Source organism: Hippoglossus hippoglossus, chromosome 22 (assembly GCF_009819705.1).
Source record: "Hippoglossus hippoglossus isolate fHipHip1 chromosome 22, fHipHip1.pri, whole genome shotgun sequence".
In the NCBI taxonomy this organism is placed as follows: Eukaryota; Metazoa; Chordata; class Actinopteri; order Pleuronectiformes; family Pleuronectidae; genus Hippoglossus; species Hippoglossus hippoglossus.
The window spans coordinates 24,499,644-24,512,454 of NC_047172.1; the positions used below are offsets into that span (position 1 = coordinate 24,499,644).

The following is a 12,811-nucleotide window of genomic DNA, read 5'->3' on the forward strand; positions in this document are numbered from 1 at the left end:
TCCAGCTCACCATTCACTCTCATTGAATACATACAGTATACCCCTTCACTTCCCTGGTGGGATACAGCTATTTTACTGTCAGGAACATAATTTGCTTTGAAAAAGAAAATTGCACAATTAAACACAATTAACATTGGTGAACAAATTAAACAGGACAAAAATAAAAGTGAGCTGGCAAAAGAATGAATGCATGTATTCCCCACCTCTCTCTCAAACTGTTAGTTTATTAATTGGAGCAGAGAGCTTGAAAAATCGACCTGAAACTCACCATGACCACTCTTTAGTGACGCCGAAGGCCTGTACATGGAGATGGGTGGCGAGGAGCGGTGCCTCATCACATGCAGGTGATGTGGCTCAGCACGAGCATACGAAGCTGCTGCCACCCGTGATCTGCTGGTCACAGAGTTCTCTGACCTCCACGACAGGGACACGCCCTGCTTTGCAGACATGGCAATACATCCCAGAATCAGCCATACCACCCAGGTTTTCTGATAGAGGGCAATGGAACCAGGGGCTTGGCAGCCAGGGGTCCCTTTCATGGGACCCCGTAAATGTAGAGCACCCATGGGGCGCATGGCAGAAGGCAGAGCAATTCAAACAGACACGGAGTACAACAAAGTGTTCTACAGACCAACGGCCTCATGATTGAGATAACCCCATAATAATAAAGACCAGCAGCCAGTCAGCACCTGGTGTTTCCAGACATGTCAATCTCACACCACTCAGAGAGGCGGCAAACTGAGTTTAGACAACCACAGACAAAGAAAGAAAAACTGACCACGAGAGAAAATCTCACAATTGTCTAACATACATTCTTTCCTGAAGATGACTAGAACTACAGAGAGAGGGTGAATGGGCACCTCTTGCCTGCTGCTCTGCATAGGACATATGGCTCAGCCTTTGCATCCATTTGTTAGCTCACTGCTGTCCCTCATGCACTCCACTCTACTCACAGTCCTACATCTCTGCCTATCATCACTTCTCCGATTCTCTCATCAAATCTCTCCGGGCAATTTCACGAAACACGATGAGAGCCACAGAGAGAGGACGAAATCCTCACTGTCTGATCCCTGCGCAAGTTGCAAAGTGACTTTACATAGAGAAAAGTCGCGAAACAGAGTAATCCACCTCTCCGTCCACTTCGGAATGCTCCACTTGTTTGTCTTTCAACTTCACTTTCTGAAGACTTTACAGGCATCCATTAAAAAAATCACGGTTTGTCAGGAGTAAGAGATGAAAAAAAAAATGTCTTTGCTTTGCCTTTGGTGTCCGAGACTTCTTTTGAAGTATACGCTCAATCTCGCCACACGCACTTCAACAGTGAAACGACAGACGATCTGGAAGCCAGAAGAGCTGCAGCAAGAGTGAGGGAGCAAGAGAGAGAGAGAGAGAGGGAGAGAGAGAGGGAGAGGGAGGGACAGCACTGGTGGTGGGGACAGGGGAATGTTGAGGCAAATAGAAATTGAGAAGTGAGCAGTCTGATGCAAATGTTGACAGAGACAGTAAAGATAGAGAACAGGATACAGAGATGACTTAAATGAGGGGAGACACAATACTCCAAAATGCAGTGCATCATCGAGAGGAAGAATATAAATGAGAGACAAAAATAAAATAAGAGTGAAAGGGGGACCACACAGAGGATAGAGAGAGAGTTCATATATGCAGGCAGTATCTCAGCACTATGAGCGACCAGAAGCTGAGAGACGAACTAAATACAGACTGAACAACAACAGTCTGAGGCTTCTGAAATCAGTGGACACACAACCCGTGAGAAACACACAACTCGTAGCTTAAGCTGTTTACAGGCATGTACTCCAGATAAATGTCCTTATAATTGTGTCCGGACTTTCTCCAGAATTTGCCTTTCACACAGGAGCAATGCAGCAGGACATTCTCCATTCATACGTGTTCACAGCAACAACAAAAAAGTCTCCAGAGCGTTCAGCCGAGGGGTAGCACAGCACGCAGGGGCAGGATGCAATGTATGAATTCCGCTGCAGGGATCATTGTTTCACAGCGCATTGACAGCGGAGTTGGTCTGTATCACCAAAAGGTCTCGAATTTCGTTGTCGTTCTGAGTTGACATCTTCCTCTGTGTCTGACACCTCTTTTTCATCCTTTTTAGTTTTGTGTCTGCCGCGTGTTTGAAACATCATCAACTCGCCCACTCGCTCACGGCGAATCCTCTGGAGGATCACCTGATGTATTCTCATATTGTTGAGGGATTTTTTTGACCATCCTCACACATTTCTGTATCTGCCACTGTATATAGTGTATATAACATTATATCTGTACACCATTAAGAGAATAGTGTCTGTTAAATACTCCCTTCTCTCTCTAAGCAGTACCCAAGGTCAGGTTATAGATAAAGGGCCAACCAACAGTACATTGTAGTGTCTATGCTGAGGGACTTTCATATCTAACTCAGATGCACCAGACAGAGAGGCACCATCTCTAACTCTTTTGCGTATTTCACCAGTGGCAAGCAACAGGACACAACGTGACTTAGGAATGCATACTGGAGAGTTAACTATCCAATAGGATGCAAACACCTACACCTCTGTTTGTATATTGTTCCACCTTCTGGTCTCCTTGGTGCATCAAGTCTACATTAAAACCTTCTGCATAAGACATCAGCTGCTGCCTGAGTTCTCCTTTCACCAGCTTCCAGGAAACTTCCATAACACATATGACAGGAGAACCTCCGGAGAATGACTCAGACATTTGCTTTCTCACTTGCAACCCTTGTGGATAATTTCAGGAGATTATCCAGAGTTAAGTGCATGTCTGAAAGCAGCTTTAAAGTTATAGACAACACCTACTGCAACCACGTAGAAAGCCATTCAGGTATTGAATTAATCAAAATATAATACCAGGAATTTTAATCCAGATGTGCTCAAGCTTTCTAATGAAGACGTGAAGTGATATTTTCTTCCAGTGGTCATTTCCTGGTAAAGAATTTGTCTAAGGGCTGTTTCAGACTGTGTTAGTATAAACAAGAACAAGTCAAATGGCAACTGAATGTAGACAGCCTACTTTGCGAAAGCTAGTAAATTTAATTTTCAATTTGAAATTGACAAGTACGTAGAGATGAGAGAGGTGAACATGGAAATGATCTGATGAAAGTAAGAGAAATCAGCTAACAGTGACATCCAGGGACAAAAGGAGCAGCAGGGAAACGACAGCAGAATGACGGGACAGGAACGCCCTTTGTTTCTGCTGCTTTTACTGAAGTCTACCTGCCATCACAGCAGTCAAATCATGTTGTGCCTGTGGACACCAACTAATGTCTCAGAGCCTCCCAAAATAGTAAATTACCAAAGCTAAGAAGCCTGAGGGCTGTTGATACTCATGCCAGTAATAGAATAATGGCTGAAAATTAAATCAGGCCAGTGTTCCTGTTGCTATTTCGAGTAAAGCTTGTGCACAGTAACTCTTACCAGCAGGAGAGCAGCCACCACAAAATCAGGCAGAGAAGAATTAATGGTCCTTTCAGTTCGGAAATATTCAACCATGATGTGTTATTCAAAGTCGGCGTTCTCTGATTTTGTGCTTGTGATTACATACTATTATTTTTTAGGAAAAAAACATACTGACTGATTATAGAGTGGATGTGTGATTAGTCTGTGTTTTAATGGATCAGTGACATGTATCTATTTTTCCCCCACATTCAGAATTGCCAGGTGAAGTATCACAGTTCAGGTAGGCAGATGTTTTTCTTCCCTGCCATTAATTCTGATGATAAGAATAATGTATGCAGTTCCACAACATGAGGACAGGGAGAAGCAAAGAATAGGTACCATTTCAAAAAGAGTGGAAAGCCAATAACTTTTGAAGTTAAGTATCTTGAAAACAACCCAGCAGAGTGAGACAAGTTCATGTTCTTTATTAAAACACTGGGATTCTGACACAGAGGGCTCTGCTCTGCAGTATAAAGATCAAATGAAATCATTTATTTAAGTCTAGTTACAAAATTTGTTCCAATGAAAAAATATACATTATTATGAAGCTAAGCCAAAGTTCAGTCAGGACGGCTCGTCTTGCACATGCCCTCTAAGTCACATGCACAGTTCCTGCTTATAGCCTTCACCGGCTCATTCTCTCTTTTCATCCAATCACAGCCTGACACTGGCCCTGAGCCAATCACCTGTAAGCTTTTAAAGTTGAAAATGTTCTCTCCTCCTGCTTCATCAGACGTCCCATCTCCACGCTCCATTCATCATCTAATCAGCCCCTAATCAGTAGGAAGCTTCAGTCGTGTCCTACTTCCTGCTGGGGTCCAAGTGCCAACGACTATATGTCAGTTTATGATCAATTTGATTTTATACAAACTTACTCACTCTCATTTGTTTCTGTTTAAGCCTCTCCTCTTTGAAATGTGATATCAGATCATCTGATTCACTCATGTGCATTAACCATAGACTCTGTATGGTTGCTGCCATTTTGGTCTAGTGACATCCTCTGGAGCCAGAGTTTGTGCAGCAGTGAACGTGGAGTGAAGCTGCGGTATCGAGGTCCTCCCATTACATGTGCTTGACCAATCCTGAGTCAGTCCCAACGTACATCAGTGTGGTTCGAACTACCTAAACTGAAAACATATTTGGAATAAATGTATTTAGCCTTCACTTTGACTGTTTAGTTTGGTCCATGTCCCATCTGGAATGAAGACCATGATTTCTGATTTATATTCTCACTGGTCTTTTTTTAGTATCCATGTTGATATGTAACTTTAATAATGTTGTCACTATTCCATCAGCTCACAGTACACTTTGACGACAGTGTACTGCAGCAGCAGCCCACAGTACTTTCACAATGTCTACGCAGTGGATAACATTGACCTTCACCTTTGACCTTCACATGGAGGTATAATCCCGTCAGTGATGTGACCCCACAGCTAAATCCATTATGACTACTGTGGTGGGGGAGAATTTTGAATTTCAACAGTATTGGCTCCAGCTTGTGCTCTTCTTCAGGTCGTTAGGGTAAAGTGTATAGTGTCAACACCAATTAGCCATGATGCTCCTAACCCAGGGAACCAAAACGCAGAGAGACTTAAAGACTATGAAGACAGGCCGCAACTTTACTGGGAAATGATGTCAGTGCTAGAGTAATCCTATTAGCCCTCTTCGTATTGTTGCTCAGTCACTGGATTTACTACTTTGCCCTTGAAAAAAATCATTCTCCTCCAGAACAGAACCACCCGGATACAAGTCTTCCATGTTGCAGTTTTTGCCTTATCATTATTGTGTGATTTATTAACATATTTAATTTGAATGTTGGGAGTTCTATGGTTTCTTTTGTTGGACTGCAAGGCACAGTCTTTACAGCTTTATTTTTCATCATTTGGGTGAATCCTTTAGGGTCCTCCACAGGGCACGGCTGCAGGCAGGGAATTTGAATAAAGGTAACATATACAAACAAAAAAGGATTGAGAGTGAATGTGCCACAGAACATATTAAACATGAACATGAGAAGGACTTTGTCCAGCCAAGACAAAAAGACCTTGTACCTAAAGAGGAGCTTTCTGTTGCATGGATGTAGACTGGATATAAACACTAGGACACAGACCATAAAACTGTAGATTGACTGGTCCCCAAAACACCAATAACCTCTTTCACTGCTGATGCAATAAACATCAAACTGTATGGCGAGAGGCACTAAAGTACAGTGGAGCAGTTCAAAACAAACCCCTGATTCAGATGTTACAAGAAGCTTTTGTAAAAAACTATTTAAAACTAGTTCTTCTATAATTCTTGATATGGAACTATTCAAACCTATTAACCAATTTCATATTTTATGTTGTAACTTTATACAAAAGATTATATATTTTCTCCGGTCTATACACTCATTTATATACACTTATTTACCCCATAATGACAAAAGTATTTCAGAAATGGAAAAATCTGAAATATCGCAGTATGAATGTGTATGTTTATTTACAAAAACGGTGATGTACAATATGATGTAGCTTTACGGTGAACGGGCACTTAAAAACATCACAGTTCCAATCTTTAAAAATATAATGGAATACCATGTAAAATCTCACCTGTATACAAGTGGGCTCTTCAGTTTTGTGAAGGATTCTTAAGCAGACCTCAAGAAGCTAAATTCCATCCACTATAATTAAGGTCTTAGTTAAAGGGAATGTAAATGTTAAGTCACAACAAAGCATAATCAACTTTTAAGTATGAGCGTCAAACTAGTAATGTGAACAGTTTGTTAAACTGCTTTTGCATTAACTGTGTCCGAGATCAACAACCGACTGAGACACCACGATGCCAATGTGTCCCACAGTCCAGACTGGGTCACTCAAACAAGACAAACCACCCTACTCCTATCCCACAGTGCAGATTCCATCTCATCAAGATGAATAAAATGCAATCACTAACATCTTCTTCTGAAGCAGAGAGTGTTGTATTTCTCTGCTCTTGGTGCCTTCACAGTACCCACATGTGCTGTGCTGAGAATCTCTCAATTCATCACCACAGTTTCTCTGGCAATCAGAGGCTGCAGAGAAGCACAGGGTTATCCAGGCAAGTGCTGCGGAAAATCGATCGGGCCACTGAACCGTGGAGGCCTGCCTCTGCCTCTGGCTCTGCCTCGCTGTGAGCCCGGGGAGTAGAGTGGAGTGATTCAAGATAAAACCTCCGAGCAGAAGACTAACTGCATTAAGACTGTGTTGCTCAAAAGACCACAGAAGAGTCAGTGAAGTTGTCTGCTTTGTGCTCTGTATTAAGAATTCCCTCAATGCTCACTTGCTCACAACTTTTTAAAGTTTAAGTGAGTGACAGGGGGAAAATAAGGGAGTTGGAATACAGGAGGTTTTATATGGTTGAGACAGATCCACAGGGCGGAGGGTGGAAGTAACTAACATTCACTTTACAGAAAGGAAAAACAGCAGCAAATCCTCACGCTATTCAGCTTTTTAGAAAATAAACACTTATTATCAAACTATTGAAACATTTTCTGTCAATTAACTTATTGACTAATTGATTAATTTCCCACTAAATCTAAAAAAAACATTGTACAGCCAGAGGAGGAGGCGGCTACTCAGGACAACACAGAACACTGACATTTCAGCCATGAAATAAAGAGAGGCATGAGGAAAGATTTGGTTTCTTTGCCACTTGTGTCAATTTAAGGGTAAATGTGCACTGGGAGCTATATCAGCCTCATGGCCCAATGTACAATGCTTCAAGTCCCCATCTCAGGCGCTTTTCATCTTTTGAGGGGTTCAAGTGGTTGGCTGGGCATCTGGGCTTGAAAGAAAGTTCGGGCTTTCAGGGGAACAAGTGCAAACTGTGATATAATCAGTTCAGTAAAATTATGAAAAATTAAGAAAAGATTGATTTTAAAAACTACACCTGGTGAGAACAAACCTGGTACATTGAGCTGGCTTCTAATTACAGTAGTTTTTGTCAGGGACCTAGTACAACCAAAAATATGCATCTCATGCAAACTACACCAGATTCAGCTACCAGCTCATTCCAATCTGTAGCCCCTGGGCAGGTAGAATAATTCAGTTTCCTGTTTTCATTGCAGTGAAAAAGGGATTCTTGAAAAAAGAGGGCAAAATCCCACCTTTGCTGTCAAAACTCTTCCACATGTTGAGACTACACTCTTTGTCTTTGAGGATCAAAGTAGGCTCCTGTGGAATGTCCTTGGTTTTGTCTCCACCCGTAAGAAATAATCAGAGGACGTCCTCTTGCTATAAAAAACAAGTTAATTCAGGACGGGTCTAAATCTCTCAGGTGGCTGTTGATACCAACACAACAGTTCCATTAAAGTAAAATTAAGTGCCACAAAGACGGTGCCTCAGCAGAAATATACAGCGAAGCCTGTCACATTAACATAAAGCATGCCCTTCAGAAATTATTATACTTCCTAATCTCAGGAACGCTCAAATGCAGCAGAGCACAAATGACCTGTCCAGTGTGATGCATGGATGTTTTTTTTCCACCCACTGACGAATTCCAGCTTCCCCTGTCCTCCCCTCTTACTCTTTATTTCTTGCTCTCCTCCTTCTTCGTCTCTTGTGGAAGAACAGTGAGGTGTGAAGCCAAGGCAGCAGCCAAGGCAAATGAAGGTCACCAAACCCATAATCCTGCAGTTATCAAAAGTGAAATAACATGCAGACGTTCCTCCTCTTCTTACACTTCAAAGAGAAAAAACAGAGCACATCAGCCTCTCCGTTTCTAACCTCACCTTTCTGCACCATCCAGGGAGGGGGTGGGAAACACACCAAGAACAATATAATGACACAAAGCTTCATCTCTAGCCTGTTATCAAACTACTGCCATGCTGCCACCCTGAGACCCTTCCCATTACAAACTGCCAGGGTGGATTGAGAGCTAGTCCAGGATTAAAGTTGCGTGCACATAGCTATGACATACGCTTGCACTGCAAAAACTGTATTTGAAAGAACACATCTGTCAGGGACCTCCAGTATGTCTTCACACTGGACTCTGACACTTATTCCACATTTTAGTATTGTGATTATCTTATGACAAAGTTTTAATGTATAGACTTTTGTTTTTACTCTTTCCAATTTGTTCTTCAATTTTCTATTCAATACGATACAAATCTTGTTGTCAATCTACTGTTCACTTAGATCAGGGGTCGGCAACCTTTTTGACAATAAGTGCCAATGTGAAATTTTCTTGTTAATTAGTATGCCATATTATTGACATTATTGAACCACATTAATATTTCCAACAGACATGTAATTTTATTCCATCCATATTGGCTATATATAGAACAACACTTTAAAGAAACATGTTTATCTCATTATGATTGCAATAATAAGTTTGTCATTAACCCCACCAACCACACTCATATTCAGAATTGCGAAAGCTTGCTTCAGTCGCATGGTTTTTGGCAGTGGCAAAGACTTTGAGAGAGTTGTGGCGCTTAACACTGGACGTTCGGCACACAACATTTTCAAAACATAACGTTCACACAGCACGGTCCTTATGAAAAACAAAGCCACAGTCTTCTGCCCATGAGGGCTGAAATGCCCGTGCCTTCGGTTTTTAAACTAGCAGGGTTGCCATCATCAATACACCTGAGCGGCTGCACCTCACGGAGATTCATGTGGGAAAATGCGAGCAGCGCCGGCTGAAAGGCTTCTTATTATTATTATTTAATGGCGATCAGCATCCAGCCTATAGATGCATTACTGGCACCTAGTGGCTGGGTGGTGTTAACATCAATCAAGCTAAATAATACAGGCTGCGTGACGTCAAAACCTTTGAACATTTCTTTAATAAGAAATTGCCTGAGTGCCAATGATTATGGCGCCGCGTGCCGACCCCTGACTTAGATAAGGTATTACAACTGAAAAAATCATGCAGACACAAGATTTGAAGTAATTCCATCATTAAAATGACATTATCCATTGTTATTAAATTCATAGTTTACAGCTATGCAAGTGGTTCTGTGAGCCTGTACAGTAGGCTAGTGCTTAACATGCTACATATCAATAGCACTTCACAAACATTCTAATGAATGCTGAAGAGCAAATTTGGAAATTTGGTATTTGTTCTTAAACTTAAATGTTGGACACATACATGTTATGACATGATGACGGCTCAAGATTAAAAACAATAGGCTTAGTTATGATTAAGTTATTATTATAATTACTATTAATTTTGATTGGATTATAATTGGAAATGTGTCCCAGTCCTTCTAGTAGATGACATGTTACCAAATAAGTAAATAACATCTGGTGGCACTAGGCTTAGGGTATGGTAAAGGTCATTAAGATTGTCTGTACCAAATTTTAACCCAATGCAGACATTGACTATGTTCACATAGACAGCAATATTCCAATAAAAACTGTAAACAGTAGCAGCGTTTTCTGATTACCATAACCTAAATATGGTCATACTCGGAATAAGCAATAATACTATATTAATTCAGTGTTCAATTTAGTGACATCTAGTGGTGAAGTTGCATGTTGCAGCTGAATGCCCCTCACCCCACCCTCCCCTTCCAAACATGAAAGAGAACCTGTGGTAACCTTCAGTTGTCATAAAAACTCAAAAGGTGTTAAAGCTAACACAGGAAAAGTCAACAGTTTATTAAAGTAATTAAGATTCATCATTTGCTGAACACGAGTATGTTCACACAATTTCATAGCTATCGATGCAACGGTGAGTGAAACACTAAACACATCAAAATCATCAACCTCATGGTGGCAGGGATCATCAAAGTCAGAGCCATCTTCTGGGGACCATGAATGTACAGTATGTGGAAAATTACATGACAGAAACAATAGCATAGTTGGTGAGATATTATTGAGGAAAACTAAATTAGTGGACACACTGACATTGCTATCACTAGAGACACAGTACCAGTCATTAGCATGAAATAAAGTTAAGTTTTGTTATCTACAACCGCCGTAATTTAATTTAAAGCCATTTGATCTAGATTGTTGGACATCCTGACTCCTTTTCAGAAATTCAAAGTAAAAAAAGCAAACATGAACATTGCTTAAATCCTTGGCATCCCAATGAGCTGTTTTGCTCTTCAAAGCCCATATCGGAATTGTTTTCACTTAAATTTGATAGGGTATGTTTACAGTGCAGTGCTGATGGTCAGGGTAAGGATGTGGAGACTGTTGGATCGATTGGAATGATCTAGCACAGAGCCGGACAATTATAAAGACCAGTGAAAGGGAAAATAGACTCCCTGTCATCCTGCTGATTGCTGTTATCGTCTGCCAGACCACTCGCTTGTGACCAGCCCACCCCAATCAATGCCCAGCGAAGAAAATCCGGAAAGACCCCCGCCCCCGCCCCCGTCTCACTCACACACACACACACACACACACACACACACACACACACACACACACACACCTACCACGCCAAATGTTCATACCAACACTGAATTCCAGCAAAGATAGTATTTGATGGAATTCACTTGTAAAGATGTCAAGGATTGGTGTGATGAGTGATCTGGTTAACAGCTATAGTGCAAAACTAATTTCAGCTGTTTTGTGTGACAAAAGCTACTTGATATTCAAGATTTGATTCTTCTACCAATGCCTGGAATTTAGGGCTGGTAGCTTTTTTGTTACTTTACACTCTCTAAGGAGGGACACTTTATGTTGCTGTTGCTGTCACAACTTCACTGCCTGCATCATTCATACTGTAATATTTCCATGTAAGTAGTTTGAAATTCTTGTACTTTTGGTTCCAAACCAGTGTTTAAGACATACTAAAATATTGGTAGAATCTTGGATGCAGTCACTGGCTGAATGATGGCTGATGGTGGTAAAAATGCAAAGCTAATGACAGTACCATTAATAACACTTCAATACCCTGTTCATATCTTGTAAATATGAATAGTGAAAGAAAATACTTTCAGTAATACTTTCATACGAATGCATCGGTACGAGTGATGTAGAGACATCTCATGGTTAAACGCCGAAATGGGCAGAAAATTGGGCAAATGTATTTTCTACTCTATTATTTATTGGCAATGGTTGTTGTGGCCTGAGAGGATAAAATATATTTAATATGGGCATATAAATAACTGCAAAACATATTCCCACATGCTCTTTCCACATCTCACTCGCTCTATCTTTGTTTTTAACTCTGGCAGCCTCCATTTAACGGGGGTACATTGAACAAACAGAAACTGAAAAAAAGTTCCATAAATTGAAAGATTCTGATTTGCATTTTTTTAATTTGGGTGAGTCCATTACTATCTCTACAAATCAGATAGCTTGTTGTTGTCCCTTGAACCTGTTGCTGTCTATTAGTTGTAAGTGGGTACTAAGTCAAAGTTGTATTAAAAAAACCTGGCTACATACATCATGTCACACCTCAAAGATATGGATATGGACTGAAAGATCAAATGTAATTTTTTTTAATTAAAAATGATTTATCTTTTAGGCTACATACAGCAGTTAAACTGTATGTTCTATTCATTTTGACGTATAGGTTGCATGGGTCTAAAAGATGTGGGAGATTCCCTGAAGACCGTTCTCAGCGTTCACTTTTTAATAATGTTTACTGAGTGAAACTACTAGTTAGTAAAATCAAAGTGCCATGAATAGACAATGGACATTTTATCCTGTGTCCATTTGCAATGATATAAACTGATAAGAAGGGACATAATGGATGATACACAGTAGACATGTTAGTCATGGAGCAATATATGTTTTCTTCCTGAATAACAACAAGTAATTTTGGGGAGAAGGAATTTGCTTCCATTACATTATCTGTGCTTTTGCAGGTAGCAGATTTGGATCAAGGTGCATCCCTTATAGACACGCAAATGTAACACACACTACTGCATTGACAGAGAGGGCTCTAGAGTAAATCCAAATAAACAGAAATGCTGACCATGTCTTTTCATCAACATTGAGAGAATTCCTGCAACTGATATATGTGCACTGATGTAAAGACTGCATCCACAGTTAGTTTGGACGTGCTTAATGGGACATCTGCAGACACATCTGTTTCTACTAAGCTACTTCAAACATTATCTGTAGGATGGTGTTTACCTGCATCATCATCATCACTACACTGACTGTCTTCACTGACTAAGTCAGGTACTGCACACACTTTATGGTTCTTTCCCCAGTGCACACAGTGCTTACTTTCCCCCTGCCTCAGTATTTTAATTGAATTTAATTGAATTCAGTCATATAAATCAATTGGGCCATAAATCTCGATTGGCAATACCTCTTTCCCCCTGCATATCCATGATTGATCCTCCCATTCACTTTCTGTTCAGAAAGACCAACACAAAAAATAATAAACGATTTCATTCTAGTCCCACGTGACTGCGCCCCACA

General features: G+C 40.7%; 1 protein-coding gene across 9 annotated transcripts in view; it reads right to left on the reverse strand.

Annotated features, from left to right (window-relative positions):
* nrxn3a (neurexin 3a) overlaps positions 1–12,811 on the reverse strand; it is a 184,864-nt gene that overhangs the window by 34,219 nt on the left and 137,834 nt on the right. For 3 of the 9 annotated variants that reach the window (XM_034575848.1, XM_034575849.1, XM_034575847.1), the window contains exon 1: positions 269–1,350. The exons of the other annotated variants lie outside the window; for them this stretch is intronic. In XM_034575848.1, coding sequence (XP_034431739.1) covers positions 269–575 — 307 coding nt within the window. In that variant the 5' untranslated portion in view covers positions 576–1,350. Of the gene's footprint in view, positions 1–268; positions 1,351–12,811 lie in introns of those variants that run through there. 9 annotated transcript variants of the gene reach the window in all.